The 22,040-nt window shown below is 50.1% G+C and overlaps 1 protein-coding gene across 2 annotated transcripts in view; it reads right to left on the bottom strand.

Moving 5' to 3' along the window:
* Positions 1-22,040, bottom strand: part of PTPN23 (protein tyrosine phosphatase non-receptor type 23) — a 1,404,706-nt gene that overhangs the window by 412,237 nt on the left and 970,429 nt on the right. For both annotated transcript variants that reach the window (XM_069645828.1, XM_069645827.1), the window contains exon 18: positions 9,370-9,521. In XM_069645828.1, coding sequence (XP_069501929.1) covers positions 9,370-9,521 — 152 coding nt within the window. The remainder of the gene's footprint in view (positions 1-9,369; positions 9,522-22,040) is intronic.

Genomic DNA, 22,040 nt, shown 5'->3' with positions numbered 1-22,040 from the left:
GATATGGAGCCTGGACTCCGACGGAGACCAACGACCGCTGACTGTCAACTCGTTGGCATGAGCTCCCCATCCCGTGAGGGATGCGTCCGACACGATCGTCAACTCCGGACAGGGCAGCCAAAATGGAGCCCACCTCATCAGATTGCCTTCGTCGGCCCACCACAGAAGGTCCTGGGCGACCGAAGATGGCACCTGAACAGGGTCCGACATCCTGCCGGAGGACAGACCACTGGAGCTTGAGCGCCCATTGCAAAGATCTCATCCACAACCTGGCCTCTGGCACCAGAAGAATGCAGGATGCCATGAGGCCGAGCAGTCTAAAGAACTCGAACGCTGGGAGAGTCTGGGCAAGTTGAAACTTGTGCACCATCTGCTGAATGTGATGAGCCCTCACATGGGGGGGAAAACACTACCCCAGGGACGTGTCGAGCACTGCTCCGATGTACTGGAGCCTCTGAGTTGGTGTCAAATGGGACTTCTTTAAGTTGAGGGAGAAGCCCAGCTTGTGGAGGGAGTGGCAGGTGACTGACCGATGATCCAGGACTTGCTCGGGAGAGCGCACCCTGATCAACCAATCGTCCAGGTAGGGGTAGATGTGAATCACTCCCTTTTCCTGAGGTGCGCTGCCACCACTACCATGAGCTTGGTGAAGACCCTCGGGGCAGAAGTCAATCCGAACGGCAGGACCCGAAACTGAAAGTGCGAGTCGCCAGCCGCAAACCTCAGGTACTTCTTGTGCTTTGGATGTATCGGCACATGAAAATAAGCGTCCTTGAGGTCGAGAGACACCAACCAGTCCTGAAGTTGAAGGACCTGGAGGACTTGAGAGAGAGTAACTATCTTGAACTTGTCCTTTCTGAGGAGTTTGTTCAAACCGCGCAAGTCCATGATGGGACTCAATCCCCCATCTTTCTTGCAAATCAAAAAATAAGGGGAATACCATCCCTTGTTCCTCTCTGCTACAGGCAGCAGTTCTATGGCGCCCTTTTCCAGCAGGGATTGAATTTCCTACGCAAGGAGCGGATCCGGACTCTTCAAAGAGAGATTCCCCGGTGGATTGTCTTGAAGCCTCTGCCGGAAAGGAAGACAGTAGCCGTGGGTTATGATCTCCAGAACCCACACATCTGAAGTAATGGCGTGCCACTCTGCAAGATGCTGCGTCAGCCTTCCCCCAACCGGCGAACCATGGGACATGGCCTCATGACTGAGCTGGAGCGGCTGCGGCGTTGCCTGAGGGCAAAGAGGCAACAGCCCGAGCGGCCTTGGCACCTCGAGTACCTTGTTTTCCACCTCTGGCACTCCTACGGTTTCCCCTTTGACTGGCAGCTCCTCTCGCTTTACCAAAGGATGAGTAATAACGAAAGGAACCTCCCCTCCATTGCTGTCCCCTAGGACGAAAAGGCAGAGGTTGTCGAACTGCAGCGCCCAACGACTTTGCTGCAGCTTTGGAGGTCTGCAACCTCTCAAGGCTCTCGTCAGCCTTGCTGCCAAAAAGATGTTCCCTGTCAAAGGGCATGTTGAGGAGCCCGGCCTGCACATCAGGAGCAAACCCCGACTTCCGCAATCACACAAACCTGCGTATCACGGTTCTCACCGCCATGGACCGGCTGATGCAATCTGCCATGTCCAAACCCGACTGAATGGCCTCACACATAGCATCCTTGCCATCCTGAACCATGGCAATGAAACCATCCCGTTCATCCCCATCGCGAATATGTTCAGCCGCCAAGGAAACAGTACCACAGAGTGTACGTGAAACGAGACAAGGCACAAATGGAGTTGGCCGCCTGAAGCGCCATACCCCCTGCAGAAAACACTTTCTACGCCCAGCCGTCAAAACGCTTGTCGTCCCTATCAGGAGGGATGGTAGGGTACGACGCCTGCTGTGCTGGGGCCGTAGCCGCCTGCAGCACCAAACTCTCCGGAGTAGGGTTCTTGGACAAGTAGCAGGGGTCACTACTGCCTGGGCGGTATTTTCGCGGCAAAGACTTGCTCACTGCCGGGAGACTCTCTGGAGCAGTCCAAGCCGCTGCCACCCTTCTTTGCAGAGCTATATGGAAAGCCAGTACCGGGTCAGTTGGTGGATCAATGTCCGTAAGGTCATCCTGAACAAACTCCCCTGGGGGAGCAGACCATCCTAAGTACTCGGTGACCCGTGACATAAGTCGCCGGTACGAAGAATCGGCATGAGTGTCAGGCTCAGGCCTACAAAACTCCACCTCCGGAGAGGTGTCCAGCCCACTAGAATCAATCAGGGACTGCCTCAGGTCCTCAAAATGGCTATGTCCCGAGAGAATCTCGTCAGGCACCATGTCAGGCACCATGCCATCATCAGAGCCCTCATCCACCTCTGAAATGAATTCCAGATGGCGGTAAGAAGGCACAGAACTGGAACCAAAGCCATGCTTGATCTTGGGCCAGAGCCTTCCTAGGTGGTTCCCCCGAGCCACGGGGTACCCCCGTTGACACAGCCCCGAAAGGCGTCGAGTGAATCGGCGCCGACGTCGAGAGAATCGTCGTCGACAGCATCGACGGCGTCGACACAGGCCTCGAAGGCGGAGCCCCGAGCTTGTCCGTCAACAATCTGGGCGCCGAAGGCGTCAACGACTTCCTTGGAGGCGGAGCCTCGAGAGAGAGTCCATCGACGACCTCAGCGCCACAGTCGTCGATGTCTTCCTCAAAGACTTCACAGGTTCACGGGGTCTCGAGGACTGGGACCTGGACCGGGCATGCTGAGAACGATTCCCCTTGTCCGAGCGGGACCTTTCCCGCGAATCGTGACGACCACCCGAGCCCGAAGGCGTGCGAGCGGCGTCTCTCGGCTGATCACGACCGACCCCACGCGGAGGCGCGGACGGACCAGTGCCCTGCGATTCGAGAATCGCCAACATTTTCTTCCCGAAGGAAGCCCATTCCTCCGGTGTTGCATGCTTGGTGGGGTAAGCGACCCGCCGACAGGCGGAGTCCTCGGATGAGGACGGGGAAGGCGAACGATGACAGCGCTTCCGGGAGTGCCTCGAAGAGGCAGAGGAGTGGCGAGACCGACTCCGGGACCGAGACCCACTGGACTTCCGACGACGACGCGGAGAGTCGCCCCTCGAGTCGTCCATCGAAAGCCCCGCAGACCTCCACTTCCGGGGCTTGGACACCTTACCTACCGATAACTTCTTCTTGCACTCCCACAGGGCTTTCGACGTGAGCGACTGGCAGTCGACACAGTCATCCGTGTCATGGGCCTCCCCGAGGCACCAGAGGCAGGCGGTGTGCGAGTCTGTGACCGACATCTTGGACCCACAGTCCCCGCACTTCTTAAAGCCCGGACGCGGTGTGGAAGACGAGGTAGACAACTTCACGAAGAATAACTTCACAAACTAACAAGTTCGAAGAACCGAGATGAACAACAGAAACTCCAAAGAGTCGAGATTCACGAAGCGAACACGTTTGCGGAAAAAACAGATCTGAGGCTACGGGCGTCATGTGTCCTACTTATAACATCCAGTGAGGTCGGCCAAGGTCCTCGGGGACGGCGCATCAACGTCATCGACGTAGGACGCAGAACATTTTCCAAAGCAGCATAGCTGTGGTGATTACTGTCATAGATATGGAATACGTCGGAGGACCCAATCCCCCTCGAAAAAAAGTCATTAGAACAGAACAAGCGATAACACAAATATTCTGAAGCAGGCAAGTACTGTTGGTAACCCCCAATGCAAAATTAGTTAACTCCTCCCTGGAAGGAAGACCAAACACAATGTCACAGGGCAGAAGAGTCATTCAGGGAGCCAGGCTAGGCCAAAGTCAATTAGGCAAAAGTCTAGGTGAGCTGAAGCACTTCTTGCAGTTGAGTAAAAGTATTGCACAATGTTTTAGAAGTCTTTGTAGAAAAGAAGAAATCAAAGTAGGGCCACAAGCCGATTAGGCTTGTGAAGTAAAGAAGCTGTTGGCAACTCTACAGGACAACCAAGACAGGTCTCAGCAGAGAACAAGTAAGGTTACAACAAGAGGTAAGTTCTCAGACTTTACAGTACCTTTGGTTAGAAGAAAAGGGCTTTGGCTGGCTTCTGTTCCTGTGCAGCTCTGCAGATCCTGTGCTCCTGGGCCTCAGTTGTGGGTACAAGAAAGAGGATGTTTGGAGGACTCCTGCACTGCAACGGAAGGATCGGCGACAGAAAACGACCAACTTCTATTCAGTGGCACTTCGCGATTTCAGCTCCTCACGTCTAAGAAAATAGCAACACTGCAGACTCTTGGCTGTCGAGATGGGCTTTCCTTGCATCTGGAGTCCAGCACTCTGTTGAGGTGGCTCAGGCTTGGTCAGTCCTGCTTCCTGGGAGTCTGGAGGATCTTCCTGTAGCTCATGAATAACTTAAAAGCAATGCACACCATCTGATGTTCCTCTCCCTGGCTATTCGGTTCCAGCAGTAACTGCAGTGGAATTTCAACCAGCTCCGAGAGGATGTCCAGGTTGCTTACTTTGGAGTTGATTGGTCCCACCAACTCAAGGGGAGAAGTCGTCCTTGCAGGGCTTCTCTAGTCGAAACGAAACTGAATTTTCAGCACAGCAGCAGGTCTTCACCGGGCAAACCAATGGTCCAGCAGTTTCAGCAGGCATCCTCTTCAAATTCTTCTTCGGATTCCTTCGTCCAGTGGTCGACTCTGCCTTCCAAGCCAAAAAGAATTGCCTTTTATGCAGGTTTCTCCCATTCATTCGAGCCTAGCTGTCTGTCACCCAGCAGGGTGGCTGTCCTTGCCAGACAGTCAGCCAGCCAATCACCTAGGAGTGCATTCCTGTCTCCTAGGAGATTAAGCACAGGGAGTTTCGGGCACCTCCTTCACTTACTGCCCCCGCCAGACACCCTGGAGCCAGAGGCGGGCTTCACATATGAATCCCACCAAAGGCAAAATGAACAAAGGGACCAAACCTGGTTTGGCGCGCAAAGTAAATCTCAAGAAGGACCTTTCCACAAAGAAATGGCGAAAAAAGAAGACCGGGCCAATTTGACAAAAATGGCACCCTTGGGTGCTTTACTGCAGCTGCGAACGCAGCCTGCGGTAAATGCAAACCACAGTAGTTAAAGGTAAACCACTGCCACCAGCCATTCATCGAGGAAAGGGTAACATAAAAATGTTACATGAGAAGCTAGACAAAAGGGGCTACTAAGTAACCCCTCCAGCACCCTATTGTAAGATAGTGTGTGCTGGGTCAAGAAAGTTTACAATGTAAGTAAAGTCAATTTCACTTCACTGCTCTTGGAAACAGTAGTTTATCCAAGAGAAGGTATTTAAACCTTGGGAAATGTAAGAGACTTCCCTGTGGCACTGCAATGAAGGTGCTGTGTGACACAATGTAAAAAGATGATGCCTATGGAGTTTGTCGGACTCCACAACCAAAAGAAATGGACAGAAAACACACAGAATTAAAAGTACAAAATCCCAAAGTTCAGCAAAAGAGCGGGGGGTCTCTAAGGAGGGAGGAATTTAGCACTAAACTGAAAATTGTCCCTAAAAACAGCCCTGCAGATGTCCAGCAGGGGCACACCAGCCAGGAACGCCGTCATTGCAGCAATCGCTCTGGTGGAATGGGCTCTCGGACGCCCGGTGAGCCAACCAATGACAGTGCATGATGCAGCCGGAGAGCCACCTTGAGATGGAAGCCATGGACAAAGCTTCTCCATGGTTCACAGAACCAAGTGTTTTGAAAACTCTTTGTGCGTGTCACATAGAACCTAAGGGCACAAGCGATGTCCAATGAGTGCAAGGTTCTCTCATACGAAGGTTTCGGGAAAAAACAAGTAACATCAAAGGTTTTTTGAGGTTGAATTCGGCATGAAAGAGGGGTGCGTCGGCAGCACCACCATCGATTTGTGGAAAGTCAGGTATGGCTGTTTGCAGGACAAGGCCTGTATCTCAACCACCCTCCTGGCAGAGGCGATGTCCACAAGAGGAACTTGAGAGGGGCCTGATGTATAGGCTCGAAGGGGGCCCCCAAAGCCTCATCAGAACCACGTTGAGTTCCCACGCTGGGGCAGGCGCCTTCACTGGTGGGAAAGATCGAAAAAGTCCTTTGAGGAACTCATTGATGAGCCGATGAGACCAAAGTGAAGAACTTCCTGGAGACCTGGTGTAGCGGGTGATAGCCGCCAGATGCACTTTGATCAAGGCGTGAGTCAGTCCAGCCTTGGCCAAGGATAGCAAGTACGGAAGAATCTGCGGGGCCGTGACCCTAAGAGGGATAATCATCTGCTACCGGCACCACGTAGCGAAACGCTTCCACTTGTGACCGTTACACTTCAGAGACGACAATGCCCTTAGCTTGGCGAGGACCTCCCTGCAGTCCACCGGCAACTCAACCTCCAAACTCTAGGGCTGCAGTAGCCAAGCCCTCAGGTTGAGCAATCCTGGGTCGTGATGAAGGATTGCGCCCTCTTCTCTGGTGAAGATCTGGGACTGCTGGTAGCTTGACCGGCAGCAACGCTGACAGGCTGAGAAGGTCTGGGTACCAACTCTACCTCGGCTATGCCAGGGCGATGAGTATCATCTTGCACTGACACTGAGTGTGTTGATGGCTCGTAGCAGGAGAGGCAAAGAAAGAAAAATGTACAGAAACAGCCCTTCCCACAGGAAGGAGAATGCGTTCTCCAGCCTCCTCGGCTGATGGAATCTGCTGGCGAACGTCTGGCATTTGAAGTTTGCCACCATCGCAAAAAGGTCGATCTGGGGCCTTCCCCACTTGGCGAAGATGTGGTCCATCTGGTACTGCCGAAGTTCCCACTCGTGGCAGGAGCACAACTCCCTGCTGAGGGAGTCCGCAATGGTGTTCTTGACTTCAGCTAGGTGAAGGGGAACAAGGAACATTTCTTGTCCGACAACCCAGCACCACAGTTTCTGCACTTCCTTGGAGAGTGCCGGGGATTGAGTGCCCCCTTGTTTCCTGATGTAGAACATTGTGGTGTTGTCAGTGAAGATCCTCACCACCTTGCCCTTTAGAGAGGGAAGGAACAATGTGAGGACCCAGAACAATGCCCATAGCTCCAGGATGTTGATATGGAGATCCTTCTCCTCCAGCAGCCACAGGCCTCTGGCGTGAAGATGTCCGGTGTGGGCTCCCCAGCCTTCCAGGGAAGCGTCCGTCATGACTGTCTAATGGAATGGAGAGTTCTGAAACCCCTTGCCACGGACGACGTTGGAGTGGTGACCCCACCACCCTATCGCCCGACGGAACTCGTTACCCAGAGTGTGGAAAGATGGCAGCTTGGTGTAATACAAGGAAGTACAGGGGAATATGCATTCTCTAAGTGTGATGGAATATGACCTCCCCCCACTCTCCCTACTATACAAGGCCGAGGCCTGTTGGGGCCTGGTAGGCCCCAGATAAAGTCTGTCGAGACGGGAGTCGTCTTCAACAGGCGACCTTGTCCTCAAAAACAGTCGCTGGAGATCTTGCAGTGTACGGTCGTCCAAAGATCAGAAAGAAAGTCTAACTTTAAACATTTTATAAGTAATGGCCTCAGCCAGATGAAGGAACTCTGCAATATGCGTCCAACTATGATGGCGGAAAAAAACAATCTCACTGATAGGTCTATACTTCTCAACCCTGCAATGAAGATAAGTAGGGGTCTTCCCCTTTATGTTTACAGACACAGTAAGCATGCCAGTTTAGGTGAGACACAGGGTAAAGTCAGCCAGCAAAGACTGTCCCACGATGGAGGCAGCAGCTGAAGGTGATCATAGATGCCCAAAGAGTAGATGACGTAGAATAGCAGGCAGGGCTCCCACTTTTAGGCATTGGGGCAGAAGGATTTCACCGGGGACCAGGAGCTACGGGCAAAAAGTCGGCCAGATTTCAGAAGGAGATTCCACCAGCAAAGAAATGTTGGGATGCAAGGACAAAAGGCAAGGTGCCGAGCCAGCATGGTCAAACCAGGACACCCTCAGCAGCAGCACGCCATGGCAGTCTTCAGTGGAATTCAAACCGTATCTGAGGAATGTTCGGGGTCTCTCCTTGATAAGCACAATCCACCAAACTCATATCCACTCTCCCACACATGATCTAGATTTTGATGTTTCATGAACTTTAAACCAGTCTGCACCAGTTTAAACCACAACCTCAAAATCTTCCTCTTTGCTTCTGCCTTCGCTCCCCTTCTCCCCTGCTGATCTGCTCTCTTGGCACTGTGCACCTGGCCACCCTCTGTCCCCTGGGCCCAGGTACCTGCTCACCCTGCCACCTTCCTGGACTGCCTCCTGGCCAACCCTTGCACTGGGGACTGTATCTGAACCCATACAGCCCACCCCCCATTTTTCTTCTTTTTCTGCACTTATTCAGACTTACCCAGTCTGCTGCCTTAAACACAGCACTTGCCACTTGCTGGCTGCACTACCACAGTTTGCCTCAATTTTCTATTTATTTTATTTATTTGCGCTCCTCGGCTTCTGCACTTTCCACTCTCCCCCTTCCATGCACTTTTTCCCTTTTCCCATGCACTTGCGCGTTCTCAATGTCACTGGGCCTAGTAAGATCGTTTTTATGTTGTGCTGTGTTCTCCCTTGTTCCCCTCCCTTGCCTAGTCGCGCCTTGAAACACTTGTGTACGAGCGCAATACAAATAAAATATAATATCATAACGTGTGTTTGTGTGGGGTCAGGGTGAGCATACATCAGCACAAGGGCCATTATACGTCTTCCTAGTGGGGTCCACAAAGTAGCCGGGGAGGAGGGCGGGAATCTAAATGGCTACCAGATGTAGCACTTGGCTAGTAGCATGGTAAAAGGGCTCCAAATTATGGTTTTGTTCAAACAAAGTGCAGCTGCAACCAGCATACTCCAACACCTTCGGGTGATAAAGTCACCAGGGATGAAAATGGAGTGCTTAAAAGGGCCTCCTGCCCTGCCAATTGGCCTTCAGAGGCCAGAAAAACTGAAAAAGGGTTGCAGTGACAGTGAGACTTCAATATGACTCCCTCTAGTCACAAAAAGAAAGTAGAAACACGATGGAAGACAGAAAAACGTTTTGGGGAAACCACAAAGTTTGGCAAAAAAACCATTCTTTTTGTCAGATTAATTCAAGCTAAAGAGGTGAATCCCTTGAGAATGTGCATTAACAACTTCAGCTTGTGCATTGACACTAGGTTAAAGGCTATAGGTAGGGGTTGTGTGTGTGTTGGATATTTTGTCATGGGAAATGTATTTTTCTACCGCTAGTCAGAATATAACATGTCAATCTCAGTTGGTATCTTTATCACAAGATTTCCCTTTAGCTCTAAAGGCTCCACCTGGAGGCATACATTCAACAGATGTGGAACTTAACATTTTTGTAACTGGTAGAACAAGAAACAGTGGCTCAACAATTGGCCTCAATCACAAACTCACTTATGCTCTGACTCTGTGAGGATCTTCCGAACTGTTGCATACTTGACGTTAGCATCTGTCAAGGCTTTCAGGATGTTCTCCTGGGCTGCAAGGTTCTGGTCAATATACACCTTGAGCTGGTCATACTTCTTGAGCTGTTCCTCAAACAGTTTCTGAAAAATATAGAATAGGAAGGTCTGTTAAGTACAAATCAATTATACGATGAAAATGGGATAAAAAGGGCAAGTGAAGAGGATTTGCCAATGCCAATGGGGAATAGCCTGATAAAGTATGAGACAATGGCAGCAATACAAGGAGAAGATGGATCAATGTGGATCACAGACTAGGGCTGGCTAATGGAGACATGCCAGTGAAGAGAAGAGTACAATCCCAGAAAGCGTCTCGTCAGTGGGCAGCAGTAATGGAGAAGATGAGACGAAACAGCAGAAATACAAGTGATGATGACTCTAGAGAAGGGGCTTGCAACCTTTGGCTCTCCACATGTTTTGATTTGCAACTCTGATGAATCCTTACATGGACTGTACTGGATAGTACTGATGGAAGCTGTAGTCCAGAACATCTGGAGAGCCAAAGGTTGCAGACCCATGCTGTAGAAGGACCAGTCTAGGGGAAGATGAGCTAACAGACTTCCTTGGGATGGTATGGATGAAAACATACTAGCCTAAGTGGGGATGAGCTGCAGAGATCAGCTGAGGAGAGGGAGAGCCACTGGAGACTAGGCAAGGAGGGTAATGGCCATTTAGAGACCCAAAAACGGAAGGGCTTGCAAAGACTAGACTAGGGTGGAAGAACAAGGGCAGCCAGGAATAGTATTTGCCAATGGGTGAGGATACCAAACGTGGGTGGTGTAAGGGTGTCAAAGAAGGAAATTGACAAGGTTTGGTTGCTACAAACCTTTTGTTATTGCAAAAGAGACCTTCACTATCCCCATCTCCTAAAAGGGGTTTCCCTGCTTCAAACTAATACTGAACTATCTGTCAGAATGTCCGTCAAAATCAAACTCCACTACCCTATGTCTAAACCTACTTCTATTCCTTACACTACAAATAAAGAATAATATAATCTGACAAAGTTCCTTCTCCAGGAGAATGACTTCTCCTGGTATTCAGGTGTTGATCCCAAAATGCTCTCTTGCAAAAGGATGCCAGGGGGAATGTCTCCCTTCCCCTCGCTTGTATTTCCAACAAACCATGCACAACACCACGTTTATATAGCAGGAGAATGACTCCCCTCTCCTGGTATTCGTGTGTTCCCAAAATATTCACTTGCAAAAAGGTGCTTTCCCCTGGTTTGTCGTTCCAACAAAACCTTGAACAATTCAGGTTTCTGGACCAGGAGAATGACACAGACCTCCTGGTATTGGTCTGCACCCTAAATAATAGTTCACAACAAGGACATGGGGAGTAATTCCCTTCCCCTGGCATCTCTAATATATTCAAAGGACTTTAGTTTCCTCACCAGGAGCATGGCTCCCTTGTCCTAGCATTAGAGAGTTATTTTCTGTATCCTTCAACATTGGGGTTTATTTTGCCAATCTCTCACAATATCAGCAAAGTCCCAAGTCCTTCTCTGGGTTTCAGTGGCGTTAGCTCTGCTACTTCTATGAGGAAGATTTCTTCTGATGCTTATTTCACTTATGTCAGTGTGTCAGACCCTTCTCTGCTGGTCAGTGGGCTTATCTTGGTCACTGCTACGAGGAAGAGTAGTTTGTATGCACAGCTGACCCTTCTCTGGCCCAACAGTCGTAAACTGTTTGTGAGCTGAAGGAGTGTCACCTCAGCGGCCCTGGTTGCACCATGTGTCCCCTCTGGGTCTTCCATACGGCCTGGTACCTTCACTAGGGCTTCAGTACGTCACAGTGGCTTCCTGGAACTGAGGTTTGTCTCTCCAGCTCTTTGGGCTCCTCTCCCCCGCTCTTGCTGCAACTGCAGATTCTCAGCTTGCAGCTCCGCTCGTCTCTGCTTCTCCTCGGTCTCGCGCCTGTGCCCGTTCCAGCGACACCCCAGAAGGACTCTCAGCTGCTTGCCGGAATCCTCTGTCGTTCTTTTCCCCGGGGCTGCCGTCCAGGTTTGAAACTCCCGAGCAGGACAGTTTTCAGCTCTGCTGCTTCTCCCAGCTGGGCTTGACAAGTCCTTTTGTCCATTGTCTCTTATACATTGTTGACAGTCCCTCCCTGGCAGACTGTCAAAGTCCTTTATTTCTTTTGACACCTTGATCTTTATGCCTCCTCAGGGCCACCTTGTACCAATACTAGCACAATTAGTAATCTTCATGTCTTCCGTGCTCTTCTTCATCCTGATATTTTCAGTCTTGGTTGTATCCCAAGTACTACAGTAATACACTGGTCTAATCTCAAGGAAGAGGCTTGGAATGGAGAGGGGGTTAGAGAAGGTTGGAGTGTGACGTTCAAATGCATGTACCCTAGGTGATTGTCCTTGTCCCCATAAGGGGAGTCCCTCCCCATGAGGTCCTTCTGCATCAAACCACCCCTACGGGGACTATTGGGTAGCCCTTGGGGAACAATGACAATATTGTCACAGTGGGAAATATGAATTGGTCCTGGAAAGGATGGGTAATAGGGACCAGTCCAGGAGAAAAGGCAAACGAGGAGCAGTTGAGAGTTAGAGGTGATAATTGCAGTAAGCTTAGGAGGGCATAGGGCAAACATGAAACAAAGAGATGGCTCAATGGGGACCAATCAGGGAGCGACTGCAAATTGGGACCAGGGCACTGTAAAGTCTGCAGAGGGGAATCTGTAATTCTGCCCACACAGTTCTTTTATTAAAGGATAAAATGTCAGGTAGGTATATACAAATACATAACACTCACTTTGTACTATAAATCTAATCAGGTAACTTAACTTAATATATTCTATGTGGTAAGACTGTTACCTTTAACATTAGTTATAATGCACCAACTGCTGACAGATATTAAAAAGCATTTAAGTTGTTAGGCAAGGGTTAACCTCATTAACATTAATGTAGAAAGGCAGGTAATACTTAGAACATAGGCAGAATATGCAATACTGTGTGAAAATCCCCCCACCTGGGCAACCTGAAAGGAAAAGTTAAGGCGCACGGTATGTTGTATATTAACAGTTCAGTCCAAATATGTTAATTAATAGTCTGCTTCTCATTCTACAGATCCCATACCCCAAAGTACCTGGGAAGCCACAGGAGAACAAGATCCAAGATGAATCCGAGACCCCTGGATGAATCCTGAGGATGGAAGAGGGTCTTACTCGTCACAGTACCTTGGTTGCCTGGCAAGGCCAAGTGGCAGAGTTGCTCTACTTCACTTGAAAATGCCCCTCAAGGGTGGACCTCTCCCACCCCTTGGAAGAAACTCGCTGGGATGTCGGTGTCTAACAGGAGAAGGGAACCAAGCAGTGTCGGAAAGGAAGTAATGCAGGTCTATTGCAGTGGTCTTCATTGTCGGGTTGCTACGCCGACTGTGGATGTTCCATGAAGATGAAACTTGCTGTGGACCTCGACCAGGCTTGGACGAAGAAGATAAGTCAATTGGTGGCCCTCAATGACATTCGGTGGAGACGGGTGCAATGGCAGTAGTAGGTGTCTGGTTTCAGTATTTCGTGATTAGCTGCCTTTTGGTTCTTCAGTGCTGCAACCGCGCATGGATGACAGGGTAGCTTCTGGCGACTTGGGCCCCAGCACTTGGCTGGACTGCAGACCCTCCCAACACTTTCTTTGCGGTTTGGTGACGGGAAACCCAGCGGCTGGCACACCTCTGCAGGCAGCTGCCCCAGATCTTCTCTGGTGTAGAAACGTGAAGTGATGTAGTGGCTGCAGTGCCATTTTAAGATTTCTTGCATTACTTGGAACTTTGGCAGCTCTAGGTGTCCGGCAGCACTTTGCCAGGGTACCCACTCTTCCAGGCGATATACAGCAACTTTGCTTCCAGCAGTCACAAACACTGCTCCAGACCTTGGGCGACCCAGATGGACTTCTTGGTTTCAAGATGTCCAAGCACTCCTCTTCTTGACCCACGAAGATCCCTTCTCCAGACAGCAGCCACACAAGACTGGCTTCCAGGATACTACGGGTAAGAAGCAGCAGTTGCACAATGTTCCCTCATAGCTACGGGAAGAGGTTGCCTATCCAGGTCCTCTCTGGATCAGTCTCTAGATAAGCAGAACAGCCTTTGGATTTCTTAAGAGTTGAAACAGCAGAACTTCTTCCTCCAGCTGGATTCCAGGATACAAGTTCCTTGAGACTTTAGCTTCTTGCTTCAGTTTCGACTTTCAGATTCTGACAAGGAAGGGGAGTGTGGTCCTTTGTTATACAAAAATCTCCCCAATTAGAGATCAACTGGTGGCGCAGACGATATGGCTGCCTGAGCCTTCGTCTTCCCTGAAACACACACGGGAATGGCGTCGCGCTTGTGATAACTCAGCCCTATTTTAAAATCAAGCAGACAAAAGAAGAGGTGACGCGGCTGGCATCAATCAGGACACTTCCCGGAGGAAATCAGCGCGGGTGTCCCTCGGTTCACCCGTGAGGCCTTGCCACAGCGCTCATAGGTCCCCGAGTGCGCAGACAGCCTCGCCCAACGCGGCGGTTCAACAGGGATAGGGGTCAGTGACAGATCAGGGGCGAAATCCCCAATTATCCACCAGACGAACCACGAAGAAAGCAAGTAGAACGCTCTGTCAACAGGTGACCAGCACAGAAGGCGAAAGTGCAGGTATTGCCCAGAGACACTACGCGGGCAGCGTCCCAAGAGAGGTCAGTGCCCATGAAAAGAGCCGGGGCAGGAACAGAGCATGTGGATGAGCGAGCGCTTGCTCTGAGCGGCAAGTAATCCGACCTGGGGGGTCAGGGGGAGGGCACCCAAGGCTTGGCCGCAATCCTCTCGCTCCACTCTAATCAGCCCAGGCTCTCGGAGAACTCACCACTCCAACAGAAAGGGTCTGCCACAACCAATCCGGGAGTGCGGTGCTCTCGCACTTCCAGACAGGCTGCAGAAACAGCGGTGCTTATGCGCCACTACACACCATATCACGAGCAGAAGCATGGAACAAGGGGGGCAATGTTGCCTGGGATCTCTGCACGTGTAGTGACCTGCACTGACCCAGCCTCCTCAACCGTAGTGAGAAGTTGAAAGCAGGCATCTTCAGCGCGGTTTGGGCCACATGGAGGGGGCAGCGCGGTCTTGGAAGCATACTTAGAGCCTCACTGCAATCCCCCCCCATCCCCGGGCCATCAGCGCGCAAGGACAGAGTGCTTTGAAATCAGGGGGGGGAGGGGGCACTGGATGCACAGAGTCATACGCAGAACTGGCCCCCTTGACTCCACACACCATCCGCCTCAAAAATAGACACTGTGCTGCAGCACGTACTCTCAAGCACGGTTTCCTCATGGAAGCACAACTCACACCCGCTGCGGGCACCCGGCACAGGGAACCAGAGTCAGGAACAGGTTCGAACACTTAGATAAAAGGTCGACCACCATCTGAACCCGTCACTATAAGGTGTACATGCCTGGTTGACAGGACCTGCAACTGCACACAAGCTACAGGAGTTCACTGCACAAGTCTAAACATGCTGACGCAGTGTCATGATCACTTCTTCCAAGGAGCCAGGACCAGCCCAACGTCCTTGGAAGCAGGCCCCTAACCCTAATCCTAGGCACCAGCCGGTCCCCACGGGGACCTTTTGGACCTTGTCCTGGCGCCGGTGGCACCAGGCTCATAAGAATCATCGGTCCCGGCACTGGAAGCGCCGGGCTCATAATATGTGTGCAGATGTTTGGGTGGACTTACCTGCAGCAGACCATGCTGCTTACTTACCAGCCACTTAGAAGCCCTCTGTGAACAGGAACTACTTTCTTACCTGGGTGGGGCAGCTCCATTCCCTGGATTCAGCATGGGGAAAGCTTCTAGAACTGGAACTCTTTTCTTACCTAGGCGGGGCCGTCGAGGAAGACGCCTCATCACTCCAAGGCTATTTAAACCACACCCGATAGAAGAAACGTGCTTCGCGTTATTCTGCATCTGCAGCAGAACGCTCACCGAGTCTGTTCCAGCCTTTCTTCTTTCGATCCTGAATCTGCAAGAATCATACTCACCATTCCTGTATCCAGTCGACAGCAGCACCTGCACAGACAAGAAACAGCAGGTTAGCAAGGCAGTCTTAACTCGCAGTGCTTACTCACCTGATCCATCGGCTGCGGTCATTTCGGCACGCTGTATTTTCGCCTGTGAAGACAAAAGCATTGTCATTACTTACCGGCACTCCGTGAACTCTGGAATTCTTCACGCTGCATCGCCACCTGCGGAGATAAAAGCATTGTATTTACTTACGGGCATTCCGCGGACTCCGGCGCTGCAAACAAACTTCTGAAAGACAAAAGAAGAGACATTAGACAGGTATTTACCGACGCTCATCGCGCTCTTCACAATAGAACGCCTGCAAATACTCCGGTGCCTCTTCAACACGAACTAAGCTGCAAGGGAAAAAACAGCTAGAGCGCTTGCATTTACTCACGCATTTCCAGGCGCTTTATTTCATCTTCCTCAAGAGTCCTGCAAGCAAAAGGGGAGAAAAGCATCATACGAAGTCCTGCCTTGCACCTAAAGACTCTAAAGACTATACAGACTAAAAAGGTGTCTGGAAACTCACCGCTCGTGCTATTAACGACGGTAACGGTCCTCTGAGTCCAAGAGGCCTATGTTTCACCAGTGAAGGAACTGGCAACAGCGTCCTGCATCAGACGCAGATGGAGAGTCCAGCATTCACCTATCTAAGGTGAGCACGTTGACCAGGGGGCTCTACGGAGAAGCCGGGGAGAGAGGAAGAGAGGCATTACACAACCCAGACCATTAACCCCTATATTCTTTCACCTGCAGAAACCTCACCCTACGAGTTCGTCACACAGTGCGAAGAGGTTCGACCCCAGAAGCCCATCGAGTCCTGCACATCACCTTTCGAGTCACAGACACCTTCCTGCCACGACCTGCGCCTCTGTGGGAATCAGGTGAGCGTTACAGAACGCGAAGCCCACCGCAAAACTCCTACCCAGGCGCAATGGAAACCTCAGACACTGATCAATTAGCCCAGTTGCTCGGGGAATTAAGAGCAGAAGTACATGCAGCTCGTCAGGAAACAAGCTCTCTAAGAAGAGAACTAATACTTTCCAAGGAGCGAACAGAGGACCTCGCTAGGCAATTGCTACAAACGCAGGCAGGACAGACACCTGTGCCCGCTCCAGGAGGAAGTTATCCTTCTGCACCGTCTGTAAATCCAGTGCAAATCAATCTACCTGGTAATGTGCCCTTGGCTCCGCCCGAACGTTTTTCTGATGACCCAAAGAAATATGCAGTGTTCATCAACCAGTGCCGCTTACATTTCTTATGTCGACCAGCTGCATTCCCAACAGATCAGACCAAAGTGGCTTTCGTGCTTTCTTATCTCAGTGGCAGCGCCGCAGATTGGTCGATCCCTTTAGTCACCCAGGATGATCCGGTTCTACATGATTTCCAGGCCTTCCAGTCCAGTATGGAGAAACTGTTTGCAAGACATGCACAAGGGCAGGCCTTGGACAATGAACTTCTTTCATTACGACAGGGTAATCAAGACCTCTTGACCTATATAGCCTCATTCAACAGACTCATAGTGGAAACTCAATGGCCCGAGGACAAGAGAATAACGCTTTTCTACAGAGGCCTGCGTGGAGAGCTCAAGGATGTGTTAGCTCAAGTTGTGAACCCTCCACAAGAATGTTCAGACTATATTGACTTGGTCGTCCAATTGGACCACAGATTACAGAACAGGAAGGCTGATCGCCCTAAATTTGATACCCAAGTGTTTTCTAAACCACAGACTCCTACTAAGGGAGCGGACACTGTGGAACCCATGCAAATAGGGGGGATGAAAGGTCCTTTAAGCCAAAAGGAGCGGGAAAGAAGAAGACAGCTGCAATTATGCCTCTATTGCGGGAACTCAGGGCACTTTCTTCGAGACTGTCCATTGAAACCAGCTAAGAAGGCTGTAGGAGCCGCAGACACCAGTGCCACAAGTTCTGAGCAGGGAAACGACCTAGCCCGGCAAGTGTAGAGGTCCTCTTGCCGAGCGTTAAGATCTGTCCCGTGACCTCGCATTTCGTGGTGCCCATGGTCCTCATTAGTCCAGCACGTCCGGATCGTTTGCATGCAATTGAAGCTTACATCGACAGCGGAGCAATCGGCAATTATGTGGACCGTGAAATGGCATCAAGGATGAATCTACCCCTTGTCCCTAAGGCAGTAAAGGACGTCATTACTACAGTGGATGGCACGGAGATAGCCTCCGGACCAGTAACGCATGCCACCCAAGAAGTGACGCTAGTAAGCCAAGATGGACACCGGGAGAAAATTGTGTTCGATGTGATCAAGGCCCCTCAGTTCCAGATCATTCTGGGAATCCCTTGGTTAGAGAAACACAATCCTCAGATCGACTGGCGAGCAAAGACGGTTCAGTTTCCAGAATGTTTTACCACTTGTTATCCTCAGCCTGAAGTTTCAGTGGCGGCAATTTCTTCTGAGGTTCCTACATTACCTTCCGACTACCAGGAATTCCAAGATGTCTTTTGAAAGGATCAAGCTAACACCCTGCCTCCTCATAGGTCTTACGACTGTCAAATAGACTTGATACCCGGAACAACTCCTCCTTGCAAAAGGATTTATGCCCTCACCGAGCCAGAGAATCTTCACCTCAGACAATATCTGGACCAATACCTAGCTAACGGGTTTATCCGTCCTTCTAAGTCTCCAGCTTCCTCGGCTTTGTTCTTCGTTCCGAAAAAGGAAGGAGACCTTAGAACTTGTATAGATTACCGCGCCCTGAATCAAATCACCGTTAAAAACAGATACCCGTTACGTTACCTTTGATCCCTGAACTCCTGGACCAAGTCAAAGAAGCATGTATATATACAAAGTTAGATCTCAGAGGAGCCTACCACTTGGTACGAATAAAAGAAGGCGATGAATGGAAGACGGCCTTCCGCACCAAGTATGGGTTATTCGAATATCAAGTGATGCCCTTTGGACTTTGTAACCCTCCTGCCGCTTTCCAGTATTTTATGAACGATGTCCTTAGAGAACTCATAGATGTGTGTGTTGTTGTCTACATTGATGACATCCTTGTCTATTCATCATCTGAAGAGGAACATCAGAGACACGTTAAAAAGGTTCTCGAGAGACTGCGTCAACATAACCTTTTTGCCAAGCTTGAAAAATGCGTTTTCAACGTAACTGAAGTTGAGTTCCTGGGATTCATATTGTCACCTAATGGGGTTCATATGGATTCGAAGAAGGTCGATGCAATCATCAAGTGGCCATCACCAACCTCGGTAAAAGGAGTTCAAAGCATGTTAGGTTTCGCTAACTTTTACCGCAGATTCATTCCTGAATTCTCCCGGATAGTCCAGCCCATCACCGCTCTGTTAAAAAAGAACAAACGTTTTGAATGGTCTACTGAAGCAGAACAAGCTTTTCAGGACTTAAAAGCAAAATTCATTTCTGCACCTGTTCTGAAACATCCTCGCCCAGAACTCCCCTACATCGTGGAAACGGATGCTTCTAGTCTTGCTATGGGGGCAGTTTTATCACAAAGAGATCCAGTCACACACCAATTACATCCTGTAGCCTTTTGGTCCCGCAAATTCTCGGCTCCCGAGATCAACTATTCCATTACAGACAAGGAACTTTTAGCTATCAGATCGGCCTTTAAAGCCTGGCGACATTATCTTTTGGGAGCCAGACACACAGTCACCGTAATGACTGATCACCGCAATCTACAATACCTGAAGACGGCCAAAGCTCAGTCTTCCAGACAGCTTCGCTGGGCTCCGTTTCTGGCTGAGTTTGACTTTATAATCACTTATCGACCCGGCAGTAAAAACGGAAAAGCAGATGCCCTCTCTCGGATGGGAGTAGATGAATATTTGACCAATCCAGAACCAATACCCATAATCCCAGAACAAAGGATTTTGGGGTTAGTCAGCACTCAATCCTTTGAAGACATCAAGACTGCAGTCAAGGCACTCCTAACTCCGGCCGATTTGCAGGACTGGCAATTAAAGGGAAAAGAATTCTCAGTGGATCAAGACCTACCATATTTCCAAGGACGATTGTACTTGCCCTGTGAGAAAACATAAAAACAAGTAATCTCCGCTTATCACGACTCTCTGATGGAGGGTCACCCTGGCATTACCAAAACCATGGAAAAGATCAAAAGACATTTCTGGTGGCCATCATGGAAGAAGGACATTAGAGACTTTGTAATCTCCTGCGGTGTGTGTGCCCAGAATAAAAGTCAGAAGGAGAAACCAGCCGGCCTTTTACACCCTCTGGATATTCCTCCCTGTCCATGGCATACCCTGTCCATGGATTTCATCACGGACTTACCTCCATGCTCAGGGTAAAATACCATTTTAGTAGTTGTGGATCTATTCTCCAAGATGGCTCATTTCATTCCCCTGAAGGGCCTACCTTCGGCTTCGGTATTGGCCCGAGAATTCTTAGAAAACATCATTCGGTTACACGGTTTTCCCTCGGTTTTAATATCCGATGGGGGAAGTCAATTCATCTCCCACTTTTGGTGAAGTTGCTGTCGTCTAGCCCAAATTGATGTAAGACTTTCAACCAGTCACCATCCCCAAACTGACGGACAAACCGAGAGGACTAATCAGACTCTAGAGCAATATCTGCGTTGCATGCTCCAACAAACTGAAAACCCTTGGAAGGATATTCTGTGGATCGCTGAATACGCTTACAACAATTCGACTCATTCTGGAACCGGGAAGACTCCCTTCTTCCTATTATACGGACATCATCCTAGAACCTCTAATTTGGATCCTCCCCAAGAATTCGAAACACCAGCTGTGGATCATTTACACTCTGAGATTACCCGTGCTTTTAGGGAAGCCACTGCCCATCTGCAAAGAGCTAAAGCTCAAGTCAAAAAGGGAGCAGATCGACAGCGTAAAGAGGCCCCTCACTACGCAGTAGGAGACCAGGTCTGGTTATCCACTAAGCACCTGCCTCTAAAAGGATCCCGCACCTTCAACCCGAGATACCTTGGACCCTACACCATCTCTACCATAGTTAATCCGGTGACAGTCAAATTGGAATTGCCTACGCATATGAAAATACATCCAGTATTCCATGTCGCCTTATTAAAACCAGTACAACCAGAAACTCGATTGACTGAACTCCCAGAACCCGTTTTGGTAGACGGAGAACTCGAATTCGAAGTAAAGAACATCCTAGACTCCAAAATCTCCAGATCTAAATGATACTATCTGGTCGATTGGAAAGGATACGGTCCCCAGGAAAGGTCTTGGGAACCCTCAGAATATGTCCACGCACCTCGTCTGGTCAAGAGATTCCATCTGAATCACCCCGACAAGCCAAAACCCCCGGAGAAGACATGCTTAGGAGGGGCCTTGAGGGGGGGGTACTGTCATGATCACTGCTTCCAAGGAGCCAGGACCAGCCCAATGTCCTTGGAAGCAGGCCCCTAACCCTAATCCTAGGCACCAGCCGGTCCCCACAGGGACCTTTTGGACCTTGTCCTGGCGCCGGTGGCACCAGGCTCATCAGAATCATCGGTCCCGGCACTGGAAGCGCCGGGCTCATAATATGTGTGCAGATGTTTGGGTGGACTTACCTGCAGCAGACCATGCTGCTTACTTACCAGCCACTTAGAAGCCCTCTGTGAACAGGAACTACTTTCTTACCTGGGTGGGGCAGCTCCATTCCCTGGATTCAGCATGGGGAAAGCTTCTAGAACTGGAACTCTTTTCTTACCTAGGCGGGGCCGTGGAGGAAGACGCCTCATCACTCCAAGGCTATTTAAACCACACTCGATAGAAGAAACGTGCTTCGCGTTATTCTGCATCTGCAGCAGAACGCTCACCGAGTCTGTTCCAGCCTTTCTTCTTTCGATCGTGAATCTGCAAGAATCATACTCACCATTCCTGTATCCAGTCGACAGCAGCAGCTGCAGAGACAAGAAACAGCAGGTTAGCAAGGCAGTCTTAACTCGCAGTGCTTACTCACCTGATCCATCGGCTGCGGTCATTTCGGCACGCTGTATTTTCGCCTGTGAAGTCAAAATCATTGTCATTACTTACCGGCACTCCGTGAACTCTGGAATTCTTCACGCTGCATCGCCGCCTGCGGAGATAAAAGCATTGTATTTACTTACGGGCATTCCGCGGACTCCGGCGCTGCAAACAAACTTCTGAAAGACAAAAGAAGAGACATTAGACAGGTATTTACTGACGCTCATCGCGCTCTTCACAATAGAACGCCTGCAAATACTCCGGTGCCTCTTCAACACGAACTACGCTGCAAGGGAAAAAACAGCTAGAGCGCTTGCATTTACTCACGCATTTCCAGGCGCTTTATTTCATCTTCCTCAAGAGTCCTGCAAGCAAAAGGGAGAAAAGCATCATACGAAGTCCTGCCTTGCACCTAAAGACTCTAAAGACTATACAGACTAAAAAGGTGTCTGGAAACTCACTGCTCGTGCTATTAAGGACGGTAACGGTCCTCTGAGTCCAAGAGGCCTATGTTTCACCAGTGAAGGAACTGGCAACAGCGCCCTGCATCAGACGCAGATGGAGAGTCCAGCATTCACCTATCTAAGGTGAGCACGTTGACCAGAG

This window comes from Ambystoma mexicanum, chromosome 2p, assembly GCF_040938575.1.
Source record: "Ambystoma mexicanum isolate Mex_15411 chromosome 2p, UKY_AmexF1_1, whole genome shotgun sequence".
Taxonomy (NCBI): Eukaryota; Metazoa; Chordata; class Amphibia; order Caudata; family Ambystomatidae; genus Ambystoma; species Ambystoma mexicanum.
The sequence above is the reverse complement of the archived record's forward strand: the minus strand, read 5'-3'. Positions and strand labels throughout refer to the sequence as shown.